Source organism: Haliotis rufescens, unplaced genomic scaffold (assembly GCF_023055435.1).
Source record: "Haliotis rufescens isolate VD_foot unplaced genomic scaffold, xgHalRufe1.0.p SCAF_2, whole genome shotgun sequence".
Taxonomy (NCBI): domain Eukaryota; kingdom Metazoa; phylum Mollusca; class Gastropoda; order Lepetellida; family Haliotidae; genus Haliotis; species Haliotis rufescens.
The window spans coordinates 319,075-343,050 of record NW_025963890.1 but is presented as its reverse complement, the minus strand read 5'-3'; the positions used below and the strand labels follow the sequence as shown (position 1 = coordinate 343,050).

Genomic DNA, 23,976 nt, shown 5'->3' with positions numbered 1-23,976 from the left:
GAAAATGAACAAATGGGAACCCTACGTGAGGCTTTGATTCGCCTGAGTGTTGAGATGAGACCATTAGATGGACCCCCGGCGGTCATCAGAACTGACCCAGCTCCAGGGTTTAAGGCCTTAGTTCAAGATGACCTTCTCCGAAGTCAACGTCTTTGCATTGAAATTGGTCGAATAAAGAACAAGAACAAGAATCCCGTAGCCGAGCGAGCTATTCAAGAGCTGGAGCTGGAATTGTTAAAAATTGATCCTTTGGGGGGGTCGGTCACACCTATAACCCTAGCTATAGCCACTGCTCAACTAAATTCTCGCATCAGATCCAGAGGGTTATCCGCCAGGGAAATGTGGACACAAAGAGATCAATTTAACAACCACCAAATACCCGTTGGAGACAGAAAATTGATCCTTGACCAACATCACCGGCGAACTACCAATCACCTACACAGTGAGATGTCTAAAGCCCATATCCCAAGCCTGCCCACCCCTAACATCAGCATTGGTGACCTGGTATATCTACATGCAGATCGTAATAAATCACGGTCACGAGATCGATACCTTGTGGTTGTTAACGATGGTGAATGGTGCAACATTCAGAAGTTTGTTGGTTCCCAACTTCGAAGCACATCATATAGAGTAAAAAAATCAGAGTGCTTCAGAGTTCCATGTCAACATGAACGGTCAAGTGGACTTCCTCGGCAATATGTGTGCGATGAGTCTTCTGATGGTGAGATAGATACTGTTCCCCAAAGGACTGAACCACCTACCCTTCCCATCGTTCCCCCAGTGCTAAATGAACCATACCATGACCAAGACATTTTAGTCAACCCACCAGAACATCCTCCTCTTGATAATCAGGACTCCTTGCGTGAAAATGTTAGTGACAATGACATTGTGAATACAGATGACACTGATGATGCCGTGTATTCAACTCCAGTCAGTGCACAAAGGAGGTCAATCCGTGCACGGCGACCACCTCAACACCTCAATGACTATGTAACCGATTTCTAACATGTTTATGTTGCTATGTCCATCAACTGTGTCTGGATACCTTTTCGCATTTAGACTATAGTTATGGTGTCGTATCAGCTTATATCACGTGATGTCAAGGATATCTACATCAGGTTTTAAGTTTTATTGTGACCAGTTATTTTGGGTATTGTTTATGACAGTATGAGTCTTTAATAGTAACCCATATCAGGTAATGTGTTACAAAGAAAAAAGGAGGTTGCGCCAGTGTGGTTGGCGACCGTTGTTTATGTTTAGCGGCAGACTGCCTAGGTAGTGGGAGAGTTACCTCCCTTGGCTTGTGTCGTCTTCTCCTCACATGTTGTTTGACCATTACTGAGAAGTAAAGCTACAAGTATATTGGAATACCTGTGTTGGGTTGTGAATTGCGAGGGTCCAAGCTGGCGCAGTTTCTTGTTTTCCAATCTTCGTGAATATGCCAGGGTTTATTCACAAGAATTTTAGCTGCAACAAATTAGATTGTTAAAAGGTATATTTTCAATAAAATGTTTTTCCCTAATGTTATTGATTTTTCACAATCTCAATAACTGGTTTGATGTTACTATGTTTATCTTATCATCCCCCGCCATGGAAGGGGGACATAGGAATTGGTGCTGTCTGTCCGTCCTTCCGTCACGTTTCGTTTCTGGAGCAGAAACTAAAGAAATCATGAGAGATATTTTAACCACACTTGGAACATAGATAGGTCTTGTGGTTAACAGTTGCCTTTTGATAGTTTGGGCTTTTTAAAAAAAATATTTTTCTAGTTTCCATAGCAATGACCTTGACTTTGACTGAATATGGCGGTAGTGGTCGTTTCCAGAACAGATCTTGAAAACTGTACCATGTTTCTTGCCTTGCACACATCTGGTCATGTCATGTTGACGGGGATATGAGTACTTCATGTTTATTGGCCTATATTTTGTGTTTTCAGGTGAGGAAGTGGCGTGATGACGGTGCTCACACCCCAATGTGTACAGCCAGACCGGGCTGGTCCAATGTCAGCTTCAGACGTGGCCTATACAAGAAAAAGCTCCGCAACATCGAAGTCAACCTCATTGACATCCTCAATGTTGATACCGAACGTCAGGTGGTTCGAGTTGAGCCATTGGCTACAATGGGTCAGGTGACCGCCTTCCTCAACCCCCTTGGATGGACTCTTCCAGTTCTACCTGAGCTTGATGACCTCACTGTGGGTAAGTCATTAACAGGTAGATGATGTGATAGAGAGACTCCTCGGATGAGTCAACTACAAGCCAGGCTACACCTGAAGGAGTTCTTTGTCCCGAGATTTTCTAAGCTACAATTTCATGGCTCTCAGTATAGAATTTTTAGGAACAGTTGCATAATTCATGTGGGAATAGAGCTGATCTCACCTGTAATAACAAATAACTTGAACTGTTGATTTTGAATTTTAAGATTTGTTAAGGTTTATTTGTCATACTGCCTCCATCTTGAATAACAATTGCGGTAGATTAGTCATTTAATTGACTAAGACATCTTTTTCACGTAAACTTATTAATTAAATTCACTGCTCATTCATTATTTGGGGAAAACATTTTCATTAATTAACCAAATAGACAGAAGGGATGTGTGCTGAACTCTTGACATGTTCATGAACACCTGTCTTGCTCAGCAGGAGATTGTGCACCAGACAGGAAGTGACATCACTTAGGGCTCACCATTTAATATTCTAGGGGAGGGTCTTTGATGTTTGTGTGAGAAAGAACCTGATTTTGCCGAAGACACACAAAAAATGTCTGTAAAGAGGAGCCATACAACTACTTACTCACCACAAGCTTGTATTTTTCAAACATCCATCATGTCCAGTGATAAGTTATTTTATGTGTGGAAAAGTCAAGGACAAATTGTATCCCCCTCATACCAAATGGTTGGCACCATATTTACGTATGTTGTGTAGCTGCAAGTGTGGAGCTCTTACCATGGTAACCCACTTGGCAGATTGATATCATTCTTCTAAAGATCAAGCAAATCTTCTGAGCTTCGAGACGGAAACACTTTTGGCTCAGATTCAAACTGTGTGATTTATATTCCCTGTTGTCAAGATGACACCATGGAGCTCATACAATTTACGCTTCTGACGAGATAAAAGTATATTTCTCAGGGAGATGAAACTACCATCTATTTCTTATTCTGGAATAAATCTTTCTTCCTGTATAAATTACATCTCTAAAGTGTTGAATAGTGATCATGTTTTTGTAAGAGAGGTTTGGCTGTGGAGTAGCCTAGTGGTTAAGCTTTTGCTAGTCACTATGAAAGTCTGGGTTTGATTCCCAACATGGCTACAGTGTGTTAAGCCCATTTCTAGAGTCCCTCTGCCATGATGTTGCTGGAATATCCCTAAAATTAGTGTAAAACCATACTCACACATTCGTAAGAGAGGTTTCTTGATGACAGTTGTCATGAGTTTGTGAGTGAGTGAGTAGGGTTTTCCGCCACTTTTAGCAATATTCCAGCAATATCACGGCAGGGGATGCCAGAAATGGGCTTCACATATTGTAACCATGTCGGGAATCGAACCCGGGTCTTGGGCCTGACGAGCGAATGACTAAACCACTAGGCTACCCGACCGCCATGATGCCATGGGGGGATGACATGCTTGTGAAGATTGGTGGATTCTGGGACAGAATAGGTTCCTGGTGCTGATTCTTTCAGGTAGGAGCAGGCTGGCCCCAGAGTGAGTGAGTGAGCAAGTTCAGTTCTTCATGACGTGGGTTGTTGTTCGCACTATCAAATACTGGTTTTACTGCTTCAGGCCTGACAACAGATCTCTCATCGCCATGAAACTGTATACAAAAGACAGTGGGGACAATGGTTGAAATCCATCCAGGTTATTGCTCCACTTTTGCTAAAAGCACTAAGATCAGGCCTCCTTTTTGTCCTACTTTAAAGCACAGGTAATCAGAATAGACTCACATACTGCTATGATATGTTTGTGAAAAAAGGCCTTTTATATTTCTTGGAAAGTTGCTGGACTCCTCACCTGCTGATTGATTATGGATATTGTATGGGTAGATGTAGGACAACAAACTCGAAGTGGGCGGAGAATGGGCAGGAATAGGTTCAGTCTTTGAAGCCTAGGTAAAAATCAATGGCGTTTCATGTTGTACATGAAAAAATAGCTGCATTGATTGTGTGTTCCATCAATACAACCTGAAGGGAGACTACACTGTCACGTTACCTGCTGTGGAGGCCAATCATCTGGGGCAGCCTTGATGATCAATATAGTGTTACTCTGTTGCAACACACGTATTGACTCACTCCGTAATGGCCGAGTAGAAAGACTTACAGGCAGTATACTCCATAATGGCCCAGTAGAAAGACTTACAGGCAGTATACTCCGTAATGGCCCAGTAGAAAGACTTACAGGCAGTATACTCCATAATGGCCGAGTAGAAAGACTTACAGACAGTATACTCAGTAATGGCCGAGTACAAAGACTTACAGGCAGTATACTTCATAATGGCCGAGTAGAAAGACTTACAGGCAGTATACTCCGTAATGGCCGAGTAGAAAGACTTACAGGCAGTATACTCCATAATGGCCGAGTAGAAAGACTTACAGGCAATATACTCCATAATGGCCGAGTAGAAAGACTTACAGGCAATATACTCCATAATGGCCGAGTAGAAAGACTTACAGGCAATATACTCCATAATGGCCCAGTAGAAAGACTTACAGGCAATATACTTCATAATGGCCAAGTAGAAAGACTTGCAGGCAATATACTTCATAATGGCCGAGTAGAAAGACTTACAGGCAATATACTCCATAATGGCCCAGTAGAAAGACTTACAGGCAATATACTTCATAATGGCCCAGTAGAAAGACTTACAGGCAATATACTTCATAATGGCCTAGTAGAAAGACTTACAGGCAATATACTCCATAATGGCCGAGTAGAAAGACTTACAGGCAATATACTTCATAATGGCCAAGTAGAAAGACTTGCAGGCAGTATACTTCATAATGGCCGAGTAGAAAGACTTACAGGCAATATACTCCATAATGGCCGAGTAGAAAGACTTACAGGCAATATACTTCATAATGGCCCAGTAGAAAGACTTACAGGCAATATACTTCATAATGGCCCAGTAGAAAGACTTACTGGCAATATACTTCATAATGGCCCAGTAGAAAGACTTACAGGCAATATACTTCATAATGGCCCAGTAGAAAGACTTACTGGCAATATACTTCATAATGGCCGAGTTTAAAGACTTACAGGCAATATACTCCATAATGGCCGAGTAGAAAGACTTACAGGCAATATACTTCATAATGGCCGAGTAGAAAGACTTACAGGCAATATACTTCATAATGGCCAAGTAGAAAGACTTACAGGCAATATACTCCATAATGGCCGAGTAGAAAGACTTACAGGCAATATACTTCATAATGGCCGAGTAGAAAGACTTATAGGCAGTATACTTCATAATGGCCCAGTAGAAAGACTTACAGGCAATATACTCCATAATGGCCGAGTAGGAAGACTTACAGGCAGTAACTCTGTAATGGCCGAGTAGAAAGACTTACAGGCAATATACTCCATAATGGCCTAGTAGAAAGACTTACAGGCAATATACTTCATAATGGCCGAGTAGAAAGACTTATAGGCAGTATACTTCATAATGGCCCAGTAGAAAGACTTACAGGCAATATACTCCATAATGGCCGAGTAGAAAGACTTACAGGCAGTATACTCAATGGCCGAGTAGAAAGGCTTACAGGCAGTATACTCCATAATGGCCAAGTAGAAAGACTTGCAGGCAGTATACTTCATAATGGCCGAGTAGAAAGACTTACAAGCAATATACTCCATTATGGCCCAGTAGAAAGGCTTACAGGCAATATACTCAATGGCCGAGTAGAAAGGCTTACAGGCAGAATACTCCATAATGGCTGAGTAGAAAGACTTGCAGGCAATATACTCCGTAATGGCCGAGTACAAAGACTTGCAGGCAGTATACTCAATGGCCGAGTAGAAAGACTTACAGGCAGTATACTCCATAATGGCCGAGTAGAAAGACTTACAGGCAGTATACTTCATAATGGCCGAGTAGAAAGACTTACAGGCAGTATACTCCGTAATGGCCGAGTACAAAGACTTGCAGGCAGTATACTCCATAATGGCCGTGTAGAAAGACTTACAGGCATTAATTTCATAATGGCCAAGTAGAAAGACTTACAGGCAGTATACTCCATAATGGCCAAGTAGAAAGACTTACAGGCAATATATTCCATAATGGCCGAGTAGAAAGACTTACAGGCAGTGTACTCCATAATGGCCGAGTAGAAAGACTTACAGGCAGTATACTCCATAATGGCCAAGTAGAAAGACTTGCAGGCAGTATACTCCATAATGGCCAAGTAGAAAGACTTACAGGCAGTATACTCCATAATGGCCAAGTAGAAAGACTTACAGGCAATATATTCCATAATGGCCGAGTAGAAAGACTTACAGGCAATATACTCCATAATGGCCAAGTAGAAAGACTTGCAGGCAGTATACTCCATAATGGCCAAGTAGAAAGACTTGCAGGCAGTATACTCCATAATGGCCAAGTAGAAAGACTTACAGGCAGTATACTCCATAATGGCCAAGTAGAAAGACTTACAGGCAATATATTCCATAATGGCCGAGTAGAAAGACTTACAGGCAATATACTCCATAATGGCCAAGTAGAAAGACTTGCAGGCAGTATACTCCATAATGGCCGAGTAGAAAGACTTACAGGCAGTATACTCCATAATGGCCAAGTAGAAAGACTTACAGGCAGTATACTCCATAATGGCCAAGTAGAAAGACTTACAGGCAGTATACTCCATAATGGCCGAGTAGAAAGACTTACAGGCAGTATACTCCATAATGGCCGAGTAGAAAGACTTACAGGCAGTTTACTCCATAATGGCCAAGTAGAAAGACTTACAGGCAATATACTCAATGGCCGAGTAGAAAGACTTACAGGCAGTATACTCCATAATGGCCAAGTAGAAAGACTTACAGGCAGTATACTCCATAATGGCCAAGTAGAAAGACTTACAGGCAGTATACTCCATAATGGCCAAGTAGAAAGACTTGCAGGCAGTATACTCCATAATGGCCGAGTAGAAAGACTTACAGGCAGTATACTCCATAATGGCCGAGTAGAAAGACTTACAGGCAGTTTACTCCATAATGGCCGAGTAGAAAGACTTACAGGCAGTTTACTCCATAATGGCCAAGTAGAAAGACTTACAGGCAATATACTCAATGGCCGAGTAGAAAGACTTACAGGCAGTATACTCCATAATGGCCAAGTAGAAAGACTTACAGGCAGTATACTCCATAATGGCCAAGTAGAAAGACTTACAGGCAGTATACTCCATAATGGCCGAGTAGAAAGACTTACAGGCAGTATACTCCATAATGGCCGAGTAGAAAGACTTACAGGCAGTTTACTCCATAATGGCCGAGTAGAAAGACTTACAGGCAGTATACTCCATAATGGCCAAGTAGAAAGACTTACAGGCAGTATACTTCATAATGGCCGAGTAGAAAGACTTACAGGCAGTATACTCCATAATGGCCGAGTAGAAAGGCTTACAGGCAATATACTTAGGATACTTTTAATACATGAATTGAATTAGGATTCGGGAGATTTGCTCAGTTTAGTAGCCATGTGATATCATCTTGGTTCAGTAGCCATGTGATATCATCTTGGTTCTGTAGCCATGTGATATCATCTTGGATCAGTAGCCATGTGATATCTCCTCAGTTAAGTGGCAATGTAGTATCATCTTGGTTCAGTAGCCATGTGATATCACCTTGGTTTAGTAGCTACTCACTCACTCACTCAGTAGCCATGTGATATCTTGGTTAGGTAGCCATGTGATATCACCTTGGTTCAGTAGCCATATGAGATCTTAGTTCAGTAGCCATGTGATATCATCTTGGTTCAGTAGCCATGTGATATCACCTTGGTTTAGTAGCCGTGTGATACCACCTTGGTTTAGTAGCCATGTGATATCACCTTGGTTTAGTAGCCATGTGATATCACCTTGGTTTAGTAGCCATGTGATATCATCTTGGTTCTGTAGCCATGTGATATCATCTTGGTTTGTGATATCTTGCTTCAGTAGCCATGTTATATTACTTCAGTTAGCCATGAACCTTGGTCCACTGACTGACTGACTCACCCTGAGATAGTGGGCCAGTATGTCCGTGAGGTGTTATTCCGTGCTGATTGGTTGTTGCTGCTGTACCAGGACAACATGGCCACAGTGTGTGCAGTCGTGCAGTGTCTCTATATGCTTTTTATATGCCATTTATCCTGTGCTGCACAATGAGGGGATCCGGGGTAGAATAGATATTCAGCAACCCATGCTGCACAATGAGGGGATCCGGGGTAGAATAGATATTCAGCAACCCATGCTTGCCATAAAAGGCACCTATGCTTGTTGTAAGAGGCGACTAATGGGATCGGGTGGTTAGGCTCACTGACTTGGTTGATGCATGTCATCGTGTCCCAATTGCGTGGATGGAGGTTTATGATGTCAATCACTAGATTGTCTGGCTCAGACTCAATTACATACAGACCGCCGTCAAATAGCTGGAATATTGCTGAGTGCGCGTTAAACAACAAACAAACAAATAATGAGGTCATCTCATGGGAGTGTCCTTATTTCTCTATTTGTCAACAGAGCATGCATCACCTCCGTGCTTCTGCAGCCAATGTTGCAGTGACCAGGTGCCTACTCCTGTTTTGTTCCCTTTCTCTTTGCTGGTGGTGTGCTAGACTCACACAAGTCTCTAAGACAATAATCATAAGTTTAAATCATAATTTCTAGGTTATGTAAATAATAAAAACAAGATGTCCCTATAAGAGACTGTCCACATATGTAGACTTGCCTCTTAGGAGGATAGAATTACTACATATCCATGGACTTTTCTTTCAGTACAGCCTTGGAGCAAGGCTAGTGGTGTGTGTGTACGATATTCAGTTTTAATAGGTTCGGGGAAGGGCTGCTGCAGAGTGCGAATGTACTGACAGATGAACGTGCTGCTGAGAAGCAAGCCATGAACTTCCACTCATTCTCTGAAACAATAAGTTATGACATAAACTACTTTGGCCATTGCATGTGACTCTTCGTGTTTCTCTTCCAAAGCTGGCAGAGAGATCAAAGTAAACGTTGTTCTTTGTAGGTGACAATAAGAGAGCATGTGTTTGAATAAATTATCAAAATAATGAATTAACGATAATATTTTTTCAAATTGAAAAGTGAAATTTAATTTGTTTTGTCACATTGGTCACAAAGTTAAGAAGCAGTGATGTTGAAACTCTGCATCTCTCACACAACATTGTATAAATACTAAAAGTTAAGATGTGTTTCCATGACAACAGCTCTCCTGGGCCTTTGTAGCCTCATCAATGTTGGCAATGTGTTGCAATTGGGTGTGTATTTTTCACATTCGACTAGTATGCAGTGTTATCTTTTGGCTAAAAAAGTAATAGTCTTGGTTCTCAGGCACTGGCCACATCATCATAAAGTTTATTGCCCTTTTCGTTTTTGTTTCCATTTTCATATTTTGTGTGCATTGTGTTTAAGTATTAGGATTTTTATATTTTTTTGACAAAATGTGCGGCAGACTTTATAATGATGCGTGTGGTGCCTGAGAACCAAGACTGCCAGGTTTTGAGCCTTATGTGTGTGAATACATCAATACTTGTAGCATATTTTCTGAATATTTCGATATTAAAGTGTGTATATCTTGCTTCCTTGGTAAATATGTGCAGTAAGACAGGGTGAGTGAGTTCTTGATGAGCTAATAAATGAAGAGCTCAGGTGTGGTTCCAACAAGGGTCATATTGGACGAGAGCTCTAGGGTTTTGGTGTTTAAAAATCTGTGTTGTTTAAAAAGCTGTTGAAGCAGTGATTGTCCCTGTATTGGCATTGTGAATGTCAATATGTGTTGATAGGATAGCTCTACACATTGGAGTTGACCTTTACTGAAAGTCCACAAGCACTGCTATCTCCGATCTCTGGTGTTGCCACAGTGAAGGTAGAGGGGAATCCCCAGCTCAGCTTGTAGTCGCGTGACATTCAGTATTCCCTGTAATCCAGAGGCCAAGAAAAATCAAAAGGGTCGCTTATTCAAACCACACACACGTTAAATTCATTGTTCTAAATTTAGTGTTAGAGAACACACTGAGGTCAAAAGTTGATGAAACTAAACCTTTTTTAATAATAGTTAGGACGCAATAATTGTTGTTTCTGTATAAAAAATGTGTATTTTACACAAATTTTGCAAATTGTTTAGCTTAGCTTTTTGATTTTAACTTAGCCATTATGAGGATTACTTACAGATTGGTCTAGAAATTGATCGGGCAGTTGGGTAGCCTAGTGGTTAAAGCGTTCGCTCGTCACACTGAAGACCCGGGTTCGATTCCGACATGGGTACAATGTGTGAAGCCCATTTCTGGTGTCCCCGGCCGTGATATTGCTGGATTAGCTAAAGGCTGCGTAAAATCAAACTCACTCACTCATTCACCAGAAATTGATGAGTAGGTGCTTACTGGAGCAATACCATCCTCAAATGGTTCCTATACCAGCATCGCCTATCAGGACCTTCGTATCAACAGACCAACAATCTCATTAAAATCAGATCTTAGGTCTCGCTTCCCGCTAAACAAAGATCTGAGGACATCCCATTACAGGTCACGTCAGACCGACTTTGTGCGAACTTTGGCCGACCGATAGAAGGACTGACAAGAAGTTGACATTAGCCAATTAGAAGGCAGCTTTCTCCTGCATTACGGCACTCATTTCAAATTGGCAACTACCCTTCGAAACATATTTTGACAAATTCTCAATTACAAATTTGAAACCTGAACAAAAGAACATTCTGGAATGGCTAATAGATGGTCTACATTGTAGGGATTTAGTCATTAAACCCGTAACTATCGTTCGAAATATCCCGTGTTAAAGTTTTCGAGGTTGCATTATCAGAATTCACATTCCGAATGTTACTTTAATGATCTGGTAAACGACGCTCTGGTTGGTCAGATGAAAGGTAGTTCTGACGTGACCCCTAATTTGATGTCCTCAGATCTTTGTTTGGCGGTAGCGAGAATTAAGATCTTATTTTAATGAGATTGACAGACCAACTACCACCAACTTAGGACCAACAATTGACAAAGTAGATTGCCTCAGCAAGTATCACACAGAAATGATCAGAATTATTAATATATCAATTAAAAAAATCAGTGACTCTATTTTCATGACCAACTCCCACCTAGTTTTCACAACCTTTGGTATGTAGTCATTTTTTATTGGAGTGTCACCTGATCTGTTGTGCGAGCCCTGTGATAAATACCTGGTGTCTATCCAAACAGAAACGTGTACCCTACCTCCCTGAAATGTGGTGTGTTGTGTACACATACCTGTGTCGTGCTGGGCCACTGACACACATTCACCAGCATGGGTTGCTGGGTACTTCCCCTGATAAGCAGGACCGTTAGTGTACTTCATCATAATCTACAGGAGAGGAGATGAATGAAATTCTCGTTAGAGTGTAAGGTTCTAGTCTACACAACTAATCATGGTTATCAAGCTGCTGTGCAGTAAATCTGTTATGGTGGTCTTCGAGTTCATTTGTCTCAACACACTGCCATGATTTCATGTATATTGTTGAAGGGGATGCAGGGGTTGAAGGAGATGCAGGGGTTGAAGGGGTTGAAGGGGATGCAGGGCTGAAGGGGATGCAGGGGTTGAAGGGGATGCAGGAGTTGAAGGGGATGCATGGTTGAAGGAGATGCAGGGGTTGAAGGGGTTGAAGGGGATGCAGGGCTGAAGGGGATGCAGGGGTTGAAGGGGATGCATGGTTGAAGAAGATGCAGGAGTTGAAGGGGATGCAGGAGTTGAAGGAGATGCAGGGGTTGAAGGGGATGCAGGGCTGAAGGAGATGCAGGAGTTGAAGGAGATGCAGGGGTTGAAGGGGATGCAGGAGTTGAAGGAGATACAGGAGTTGAAGGAGATGCAGGGGTTGAAGGGGATGCAGGGATGAAGGGGATGCAGGGGGTTGAAGGGGATGCAGGAGTTGAAGGAGATGCAGGAGTTGAAGGAGATGCAGGGGTTGAAGGGGATGCAGGGCTGAAGGGGATGCAGGGGTTGAAGGGGATGCATGGTTGAAGGAGATGCAGGAGTTGAAGGGGATGCAGGGCTGAAGGGGATGCAGGGGTTGAAGGGGATGCATGGTTGAAGGAGATGCAGGAGTTGAAGGGGATGCAGGGGCTTAAGGGGATGCAGGGGTTGAAGGGGATGCATGGTTGAAGGAGATGCAGGAGTTGAAGGGGATGCAGGGCTGAAGGGGATGCAGGGGTTGAAGGGGATGCAGGGCTGAAGGGGATGCAGGAGTTGAAGGGGATGCATGGTTGAAGGAGATGCAGGGGTTGAAGGGGATGCAGGGCTGAAGGGGATGCAGGGGTTGAAGGGGATGCATGGTTGAAGGAGATGCAGGAGTTGAAGGGGATGCAGGGCTGAAGGGGATGCAGGGGTTGAAGGGGATGCATGGTTGAAGGAGATGCAGGAGTTGAAGGGGATGCAGGGGCTTAAGGGGATGCAGGGGTTGAAGGGGATGCATGGTTGAAGGGGATGCAGGGGTTGAAGGGGATGAATGGGTTGAAGGGGGTTCAGGTTTGAAGGGAATGCAGGGGTTGAAGGGGATGCAGTTTGAAGGGGTTGAAGGGGATGAATGGGTTGAAGGGGGTTCAGGGTTGAAGGGGATGCAGGGGTTGAAGGGGATGCGGGGAATATAAGGGGTGCTCACCAACCAACCCCTAACAATCGTCTCAGTCGTCTATCATGTATTTTTGTTCACACAGTGTGACTCCCTGCTTCAAAGTCTTATATTCCTCTCTGTAGCCTGCTTTGATGATTCAGTCTGTTGCAACTGTATTTCAGATTTGACATTTTCCCAACCACATCTTATTGAGAGTAATGCTTGTGAAAGGAGATCATTCAGTTTGACTTCAGTGGTTGGAATTTAGAATACAAGTCGAGGGTCCTTGTAATGACGAGAGTAGGGGGTTGTAGTTTCAGATTCTGTGGAATGAAAACCTCAAGGACCTTGAAGTCCATGACCTTTCTTTTTTCATCTTCCAGAGGCAAGATGCCTCTTTTAAATGACTTTTCTTATCTGCTAACCATTGCAATGTTTCATCAAGGTGTCGCCAATGACAATAGATTCCGATTGATAGCGCAGACAATCTGCTGAAAACACATTGATGAGTCTGATAGATGGGTCTGACATTAACTAGCAAGAACATAGGTATTGCGGTGCAGGCTCTCATCATTCCACTTACAGACATCACCTGGCTCCATGTTGTCCATGTTGTATGGAGAAGCCTGTGATACAATTTGCAAAACTTATGTAATAATTCTGTGTACAAGTGAAACCATCATTGAAATGTTTGTTTACGTTTTTGAATCAAAATTTTATACAGCAAAATAGATATATTTTTTATCCCAAAACATGTTCAAATTTGATATTTGTTCTTCCATTATTCAACCACATCCCATATCTATTTTGTCCTTGCATTTGGACTGGATCCGGACTTTTAGTGTTTTGTTGGAAACAAGTTTACGTTGATAATTTACATCTAGTGTAAATCTGCACATAGTTACGTTACACACACGCGCACACGCGCACGCACGCACACGCACACACACTATGACCACTTCCATGTGTTGATGTAGGAGGCCTCATCATGGGCGTCGGCATCGAGACGTCTTCCCACAAGTACGGCCTGTTCCAGCACTGCTGCGAGTCCTTTCAACTGGTCGTGGCGGATGGGAGCATCGTCAAATGCTCAAAGGTAATGAACAAAACATAGCAAACAGAATAAGGATAAGTCTTTGAAAGCCATTTCAAACTCATACACATCAGGAAGAGAATTTATGGATGTCAACTTCTTTATTATGAGGACAACACGGTTTTGGAGTATATTCTTACTACTTCATCAGGTGGATGAATGCCATGAGGCAGAGACCATATATATATGTACCTGTAAGGATGCTCTCTGCCTCATAGCATTCATTCACCTGATGAAAGAGTAAGTATATACTCCTAAACCATCGTGTCGTGTCGTGTTCCTCATAATAAAGAAGTTGACATCCATAAAGTGTACGGTTAGTTAGTGAATAATATACTTCAAAGATCATATATATTTCATTTTGAAAAATTAAGTATTGAAAAAAAAATTGATATGAAATGTTCAAATACATTATATTGACAAGTTAACAGAGAAATTCTTGATGATATACAAAGCTGACAAGATGGGGTAGTGTAGTGTTGGGTTGGTTGGTTGGATTGTTGTTTAATGCCGCACTCAGTAATATTCCAGCTAATGACGGCGGCTGTAAATAATCGAGTCTGGACCAGACAACTGAATCGTTGACATGCATCAACCTGGTCAGTGAGCCTGACCACCCGATCCTGTTAGTCACCTTTTACGACAAGCATGGGTTGCTGAAAACCTATTCCACCCCGAATCTTCACGGGTCAGTAGTGTTGGGAGTGTGTGTTTGCATGTCACAGGGACATCGAGATGGAATGTGCTCTTTACCTTGGTTACAGTGACCTGTGTAATCACATTACTTAGAGGAGCATTTATATCCTGAATGTGAAGTGTCTAGTGATGATACGATCTGTATTTCCCTCCTGTGTGTAACATGTATGTAAATACTACAATGTACTACATGTACATATTTATCATGTGTTTAGGTCTGTTTTATTTTTACCACATTAACTGACAGCTGATTCATGGATAAATGATGGGATAAAAGTTTTGATATTTGTTTTTAATATTTGCCTTTTCAGCTATCAAACCTGCATGAAGAGTTAGTAGCTCTCACTCGTGCTAACAGATACTGTTCACTTTTAGCTCACCTGACATTACATCCTTAATTACAAGAGTAAACAATCATGTCAAAATGTCAAAAGTTTGCTTTTGGTGATAGAAATTATATGAAACTGCTCTGTTGAGATTATTTTGATTTGAGTGATTTACTGCTGTTTGGTTCATTTCAAATCTAGGACCAATGAATGTCATGCGTAGTGTCATCCAATATCAACCTACGATAAAATGCCACCACCTGTCAACTCACTTCAAAATCTCTTGTGACTTGCCCTTAATAACTTGTCATGATTGAATGTTAGACTGTGGAAGTAACTAACCTGAACATATAGCTTGTAGGCAAGTTGTCCCGTTGTCAGGTAACTGCAAATTACATCAGCAGTCAATTGCAGTATAGTATAATTGAAATGAAAGATTGTTTGTTTGTTTGTTGTTTAACACTGTACTCAGCAATATTCCAGTTGTATGACAGCAGTCTGTAAATAGTCTGGACCAGACAATCTAGTGATTGACATCATGAGCATTGATCCACGCAACTGGAATACGCAATAGGGATATGATGACATACATCAACCCAGTTAGCGAGTCTGACCACCCGATCATGTTAGTCGCCTCTTACAACTAGCAAGAATGGGTTGCTGAACAGCTGAAGACCTATTCCACCCCGGATCTTCACGGGTCGGAAATGAATGAAGATATTGTTATGAAGATAGAGTTTTGATGTTCATGATGTACACCTGAACCTGGTATTATTCTAGCGTTACAATGGCAGCGAGTAATGGATCTGTTTGAGTGTCTCGTCAGCTGTCTCCTGATTGGTTAAATTACCATATATTTGAACCAAATAGGATTAAACATCTGTCACTGCTTATTAATGTTCAATCCGGTGTGTGAGGTTCCAATCTTTAGCAGTTGAATATATATTGACAAGGCGAGAGCGGGTCAGAATTTGCCAACATCACGCTGGAACCTTGTCCTTCGCAACATTCATACCTTTCCAGTAATTGCTGGTCTTAGTAGCAGACAGAGTTATCTTCCCATTTCTCTGTTATTTCGGTAGCACACAATTCCAAATAAACAAATTCCAATCACTCCAATATTGAACTTTAGAATTCTATTTTAATAATAAACATGTGCCCAATGTTTCTAACAAAATAATTTGATCATATTTCCAGACAGAGAACACTGATTTGTTTTATGCTGTGCCCTGGTCGTATGGAACCTTGGGATTTCTTGTTTCTGCGGAGATAAAGATTATCCCGGCCAAGAAGTTCGTGAAGATAGAGTACTATCCAGTCCACACCAAGAGGGAGATGCTGCGCAAGTTCGAGGAAGAAATCAAGAAGAAGTCTGGCAATGAGTTTGTGGAGGGTTTGGCGTACTCTCGAGAGAAGGGGGTCATCATGACCGCCAACATGACCGACGAGGCGGAACATGACAAGGTGGGGACTTCAAGTGGTGCATTATGGGAGGTTATTGCAAGAAATATGTCATATAGAAAAGAAATTGGCCTCTAGTGAGTGAGTATGGTTTTACGCCGCTTTTAGCAATATTCCAGCAATATCACGGCGGGGGACACCAGAAATGGGCTTCACACATTGTACCCATGTCGAGAATCGAACCCGGGTCTTCGGCGTGAAAAGTGAACGCTTTAACCAGTAGGCTACCCGACCGACCCAATTGGCCTCTAGACAAATATTTAAGGATGTTTTCATTCATGGTAATAGTGAGTCTATAAATGGTATTATTGTGCTGAAAACATAGAGCATCTCTCAGTATTATGATTGTGAAAAATATGTGTCAGCTGGCTGGCTTGACGGAGGGGATGAGGGAGAGGGGTGGGGCAGTGGGGGTGAGGGAGAGGGCTGTGGGGTGGGGAAACTCACATGTATAAACATTGCAAAATACAATTTGGTCACCCCTACTACTTTCCTACTTCCTGTAATCTGACAGGTGCCCTTCTAGATGGGGTATAAATGACTGTATTGTGTATGTGGTTACAATGAATGACTGTATAGTGTATGTGTTTACAGTGAATGACTTAATGTGTATGTGTTTACAGTGAATGACTGTATTGTGTATGTGTTTACAGTGAATGACTGTATTGTGTATGTGTTTACAGTGAATGACTGTATTGTGTATGTGTTTACAGTGAATGACTGTATTGTGTATGTGTTTAAAGTGAATGACTGTATTGTGTATGTGTTAACAGTGAATGACCGTGTTGTGTATGTGTTAACAGTGAATGACTGTATTGTGTATGTGTTTACAATGAATGACTGTATTGTGTATGTGTTTACAGTGAATGACTGTATTGTGTATGTGTTTAAAGTGAATGACTGTATTGTGTATGTGTTTAAAGTGAATGACTGTATTGTGTATGTGTTTAAAATGAATGACTGTATTGTGTATGTGTTTACAGTGAATGACTGTATTGTGTATGTGTTTACAGTGAATGACTGTATTGTGTATGTGTTTACAGTGAATGACTTAATGTGTATGTGTTTACAGTGAATGACTGTATTGTGTATGTGTTTACAGTGAATGACTGTATAGTGTATGTGTTTAAAGTGAATGACTGTATTGTGTATGTTTTTACAATGAATGACTGTATTGTGTATGTGTTTAAAGTGAATGACTGTATTGTGTATGTGTTTACAGTGAATGACTGTATTGTGTATGTGTTTAAAGGGAATGACTGTATTGTGTATGTGTTTAAAGTGAATGACTGTATTGTGTATGTGTTTACAGTGAATGACTGTATTGTGTATGTGTTTACAGTTAATGACTGTATTGTGTATGTGTTTACAGTGAATGACTGTATTGTGTATGTGTTTACAGTGAATGACTGTATTGTGTATGTGTTTAAAGTGAATGACTGTATTGTGTATGTGTTTACAGTGAATGACTGTATTGTGTACGTGTTTACAGTGAATGACTGTATTGTGTATGTGTTTACAATGAATGACTGTATTGTGTATGTGTTTAAAGTGAATGACTGTATGGTGTATGTGTTTAAAGTGAATGACTGTGTTGTGTATGTGTTTACAGTGAATGACTGTATTGTGTATGTGTTTACAGTGAATGACTGTATTGTGTATGTGTTTAAAGTGAATGACTGTATTGTGTATGTGTTTACAGTTAATGACTGTATTGTGTATGTGTTTACAGTGAATGACTGTATTGTGTATGTGTTTAAAGTGAATGACTGTATTGTGTATGTGTTTACATTAAATGACTGTATTGTGTATGTGTTTAAAGTGAATGACTGTATTGTGTATGTGTTTACAGTGAATGACTGTATTGTGTATGTGTTTACAATGAATGACTGTATTGTGTATGTGTTTAAAGTGAATGACTGTATTGTGTATGTGTTTACATTAAATGACTGTATAGTGTATGTGTTTAAAGTGAATGATTGTATTGTGTATGTGTTTATGGTGAATGATTGTATGGTGTATGTGGTTACAATGAATGACTGTATGGTGTATGTGTTTAAAGTGAATGACTGTATGGTGTATGTGGTTACAGTGAATGACTATATTGTGTATGTGTTACATTAAAAGACTGAAATGGTGTATCTGGTTTCAGATCAACTCCATCGGAAACTTTTGGAAGCCCTGGTTCTACAAACACGTGGAGGAGTTTCTCCGTACAGGCCCTGCTGTGGAGTACATCCCCCTCCGCCACTACTACCACCGCCACACTCGCAGCATCTTCTGGGAACTCGAGGTACTCGGAAGTGTTGCCATTTCCTTCATTGATATTAGTTGGCATCAGAATATGCATTTTCTCCTGACATAGTTGTGAAATGAGTATATACGATCCAGTATTTGAGAAATCCTACTTCATTAGTGCACACTGGGAGTGTCATGATTCACGGATTTATCATCCACCTGTCACTATGATATGGGACTCACCTACCTGTGTAACGATTCATGGTTTTGTTCTGAATCTATTATGAGTATGTATATGTGAGTTTTTTATTGTGCAGTTTATTCTCCCTGTAGTGTTATATTGTATGGTAAACGACCTTGGGTCGTTTATTTCTTATATGAGATTCTGTACAGCCTCTTTAAGGATGTCAATAAAATGTACAAGATTTAAAAATATTTACCAGTATTTGAATACTGATGACTCCCTGAATACAATCCTACTTTGGCAATGTTCGACGAGTCCATTTTATGAATAGGGGGTTAAGTTTGGCATTTGCCGGATATTCTCACTCCTTTCATGTCGAGTATCTGTACCTTTTCTCCCTTTACCATTTGTCATATCTCTACCACTTTTGGGTGCGATTGTTCGCCCATGGCGTTGATCTATGTTGCCTAGCTACATCAATGGGGAACAACTCACTAGACACTTCCCTCTCAAAAATAACATTGTCCAATTTACGACGTCGTCATGTTGGGAACTCATGTTCAAATCTCAAAAATGATGTCATGATAGAACAGTGTTTTATCGTGAAATAAACCACACTTTGTCCTTCATTGATCTTAGCGATTTATTGTACAAATATCTTTTACGATAAAATAATATTTACAAAGTCCGGCCTTGTAGGGGCATAAATTATATTGCATAATACTAACCGAGTCAGCCTACATCAACAAGTAGTACCCAAACTGGATGATAGCAACAATGTCATGTCACACGTTGTAATTACTAAGCACATTATATGTATAACCATGTGACAGTATGTATGAGATGTGACACATAGTGGTAGTTAACATGGTGCCTTTCCTCTCAGGATATCATCCCCTTCGGCAACAACCCCGTGTTTCGATACCTCCTGGGTTGGATGGTGCCCCCCAAGATCTCTCTACTGAAGCTCACCCAAGGGGAGACAATCAAGAGGATGTACGAGAAGTACCAGATCATCCAGGACATGCTCATCCCTCTGAAGGACCTCAGTGACGCACTCTCGGTCTTCCACCAGGAACTCGACGTACGTACACATGAAACACAGGGTTTTGTTTGTTTGTTTGTTTGTTTGTTTGTTCGATGTTTCATGCTGCACTCAGCAATGTCCCAGCTAGATGATGGTTGTCTGTAAATAGTTGAGTCAGGACCGATAATCCAGTGACTGACATCATGAGCATCAATCTACGTGGTCAGTGAGAATGACCACCTGATCCGGTTAGTCACCTCTGCTGACAAGCATAGTTGCCTCTTATGGCATGGGTTGTTGAAGACCTATTTTACCAGATCTTCACGGGTACATTGCTGGGTGCAGCCATTATGGTTAGAATCGAGTTTATTGTGTCCGCTATCAGAGTTAGTTTATGTAGGGCAGCCTGAATACCGGACCATGGTGTGGGAGGTTTATCTGCTGTGTATGAGGTGAGATAGTGTCAGTGGGGTGACATGGACTTCCATCCTAGTTTGTCATGTCTCAGCAATTTATCAATGTCGTGGTGTTATCAGCCTGATATCTGCCAGTCCTGACGGAACCAGCCAATCAGCAGACAGTCCAAATCCCACTGTTTCTTGGGTCAACCTAACTGCCCTGTGCAAAACATTTGAACCACCTGAAAAGTTGATATTTTAAAAAAAAATAATGAAGATATTTGATAGCCATAAAGAGCCTCCGTATTAAGATGAATGTTTCTTTTTTATGGAGACATACGAGACGATTTAGATTCGCACACACACACTATTTAGGATGAGACAATTGTATAATATAGCTTCCCTATTGACAGCTGTACACACTGTGGTATATTGACTATATCCTCTCTATTGACAGCTGTACACACTGTGGTATATTGACTATATCTTCTCTATTGACAGCTGTATCCACTGTGGTATATTAACTATATCCTCCCTATTGACAGCTGTATCCACTGTGGTATATTAACTATATCGTCTCTATTGACAGCTGTACCCACTGTGGTATATTAACTATATCCTCCCTATTGACAGCTGTACCCACTGTGGTATATTAACTACATCGTCTCTATTGACAGCTGTACCCACTGTGGTATATTAACTACATCCTCCCTATTGACAGCTGTACCCAGTGTGGTATATTAACTATATCCTCCCTATTGACAGCTGTACCCACTGTGGTATATTAACTACATCCTCCCTATTGACAGCTGTACCCACTGTGGTATATTAACTACATCCTCCCTATTGACAGCTGTACCCACTGTGGTATATTAACTATATCCTCCCTATTGACAGCTGTACCCACTGTGGTATATTAACTATATCCTCCCTATTGACAGCTGTACCCACTGTGGTATATTAACTATATCCTCCCAATTGACAGCTGTATCCACTGTGGTATATTAACTATATCATCTCTATTGACAGCTGTACCCACTGTGGTATATTAACTATATCCTCCCTATTGACAGCTGTACCCACTGTGGTATATTAACTATATCATCTCTATTGACAGCTGTATCCACTGTGGTATATTAACTATATCGTTTCTATTGACAGCTGTACCCACTGTGGTATATTAACTACATCCTCCCTATTGACAGCTGTACCCAGTGTGGTATATTAACTATATCCTCCCTATTGACAGCTGTACCCACTGTGGTATATTAACTATATCCTCCCAATTGACAGCTGTATCCACTGTGGTATATTAACTATATCATCTCTATTGACAGCTGTACCCACTGTGGTATATTAACTATATCCTCCCTATTGACAGCTGTACCCACTGTGGTATATTAACTATATGATCTCTATTGACAGCTGTATCCACTGTGGTATATTAACTATATCGTTTCTATTGACAGCTGTACCCACTGTGGTATATTAACTACATCCTCCCTATTGACAGCTGTACCCACTGTGGTATATTAACTACATCCTCCCTATTGACAGCTGTACCCACTGTGGTATATTAACTATATCCTCCCTATTGACAGCTGTACCCACTGTGGTATATTAACTACATCCTCCCTATTGACAGCTGTACCCACTGTGGTATATTAACTACATCCTCCCTATTGACAGCTGTACCCACTGTGGTATATTAACTATATCCTCCCTATTGACAGCTGTACCCACTGTGGTATATTAACTACATCCTCCCTATTGACAGCTGTACCCACTGTGGTATATTAACTATATCCTCCCTATTGACAGCTGTACCCACTGTGGTATATTAACTATATCCTCCCTATTGACAGCTGTACCCACTGTGGTATATTAACTATATCCTCCCAATTGACAGCTGTATCCACTGTGGTATATTAACTATATCATCTCTATTGACAGCTGTACCCACTGTGGTATATTAACTATATCCTCCCTATTGACAGCTGTACCCACTGTGGTATATTAACTATATCATCTCTATTGACAGCTGTATCCACTGTGGTATATTAACTATATCGTTTCTATTGACAGCTGTACCCACTGTGGTATATTAACTATATCCTCCCTATTGACAGCTGTACCCACTGTGGTATATTAACTATATCATCTCTATTGACAGCTGTATCCACTGTGGTATATTAACTATATCGTCTCTATTGACAGCTGTACCCACTGTGGTATATTAACTATATCCTCCCTATTGACAGCTGTACACACTGTGGTATATTAACTATATCATCTCTATTGACAGCTGTATCCACTGTGGTATATTAACTATATCGTCTCTATTGACAGCTGTACCCACTGTGGTATATTAACTATATCGTCTCTATTGACAGCTGTACCCACTGTGGTATATTAACTATATCATCTCTATTGACAGCTGTACCCACTGTGGCTATGCCCCTTCATGCTGTACAATAACCCTGGAATGGTGCACCCTGCCAGTGGTGAGGACGAACTGTATGTTGACATCGGTGCCTACGGAGCACCCAAGAACCCGAGCTTCAACACCATCCCGTCCACCAGAAGAATCGAGTCCTATGTCAAGAAAGTCCATGGGTAGGTAGACAAACATCAACTATTATCCATGGTCAGGGTAGATAGACAAACTGCTTTTTCGTCATTTTTATAAATAACATGGTGAGACATTAATTATTATTTACAGTGGTCTGCAAGAATGAGCTGCTACAGAGTTGCCTCTTCTTATCATGGCGAAAACAAGAATAGATAATTATATAAGTTCACAGATCAGGGATATTGCATTGAAGATTCACAAACTCTTAGATTCTTCTGACTGGGTTTATGACATTTGAGTGCTTGTAGCTGCTTGTTGTGACAGCCAACAAACCTCGACCCTGTGAAGATCCGGGTTAGAGTTGGTCTTCAGCAACCCATGCTTGTCGTAAGAGGTGACTAATGGGATCAGGTGGTCAGGCTTGCTGACATGGTTGATGCATGTTATCATATCCCAGTTGCATAGATCAATGCTCATGATGTCAATCACTGGATTGTCTCATCCTGACTCGATTACTTACAGACCGACATCATATAGCTGGAATATTGCTGAGTGATCCGTTAAACAACAAACAATAAAACTAAGGGAGGGATAAATGTCCCTCTGTGTACCAGCATGGCGCAGATTTATGCTCATGGTATCGATCTCTGGTTTCAGACTTCATGTGTTACATGTGTTTATGATGGGATTGTACAAACTAAATTTACATTTAGAGACCTATGAAGGTCATGAGATCTACATGACCATTTAAATTGTAAATGCACATCGCATTATTGTGTCATATAACAGATTGATCAATTATGTACTGCCCTCCACAAATACATCCTCCTTGCAGGAACACATAGCTTTCAGGAACACATTGCTTGCAGGAACACATTGCTTGTATGAAGTCATTGCTTGTATGAAGTCATTGCTTGCAGGAACACATTGCTTGCAGGAACACATTGCTTGTATGAAGTCATTGCTTGTATGAAGTCATTGCTTGTATGAAGTCATTGCTTGTATGAACACATTGCTTGCAGGAACACATTGCTTGTATGAAGTCATTGCTTGTATGAAGTCATTGCTTGTATGAAGTCATTGCTTGTATGAACACATTGCTTGCAGGAACACATTGCTTGTATGAAGTCATTGCTTGTATGAAGTCATTGCTTGTATGAAGTCATTGCTTGCAGGAACACATTGCTTGTATGAAGT

General features: G+C 41.1%; 1 protein-coding gene across 6 annotated transcripts in view; it reads left to right on the top strand.

The window, feature by feature from the left end:
* LOC124119621 (delta(24)-sterol reductase-like) overlaps positions 1–23,976 on the top strand; it is a 47,629-nt gene that overhangs the window by 18,652 nt on the left and 5,001 nt on the right. For 5 of the 6 annotated variants that reach the window (XM_048399450.1, XM_046482184.2, XM_048399448.1 and 2 more), the window contains exons 2-7: positions 1,937–2,198; positions 13,762–13,880; positions 16,097–16,363; positions 18,513–18,653; positions 19,669–19,866; positions 22,645–22,823. In XM_048399450.1, the coding sequence (XP_048255407.1) occupies positions 1,937–2,198; positions 13,762–13,880; positions 16,097–16,363; positions 18,513–18,653; positions 19,669–19,866; positions 22,645–22,823 (1,166 nt within the window). Of the gene's footprint in view, positions 1–1,936; positions 2,199–13,761; positions 13,881–16,096; positions 16,364–18,512; positions 18,654–19,668; positions 19,867–20,796; positions 20,923–22,644; positions 22,824–23,976 lie in introns of those variants that run through there. The other variant, XM_048399451.1, reaches the window with a different exon arrangement.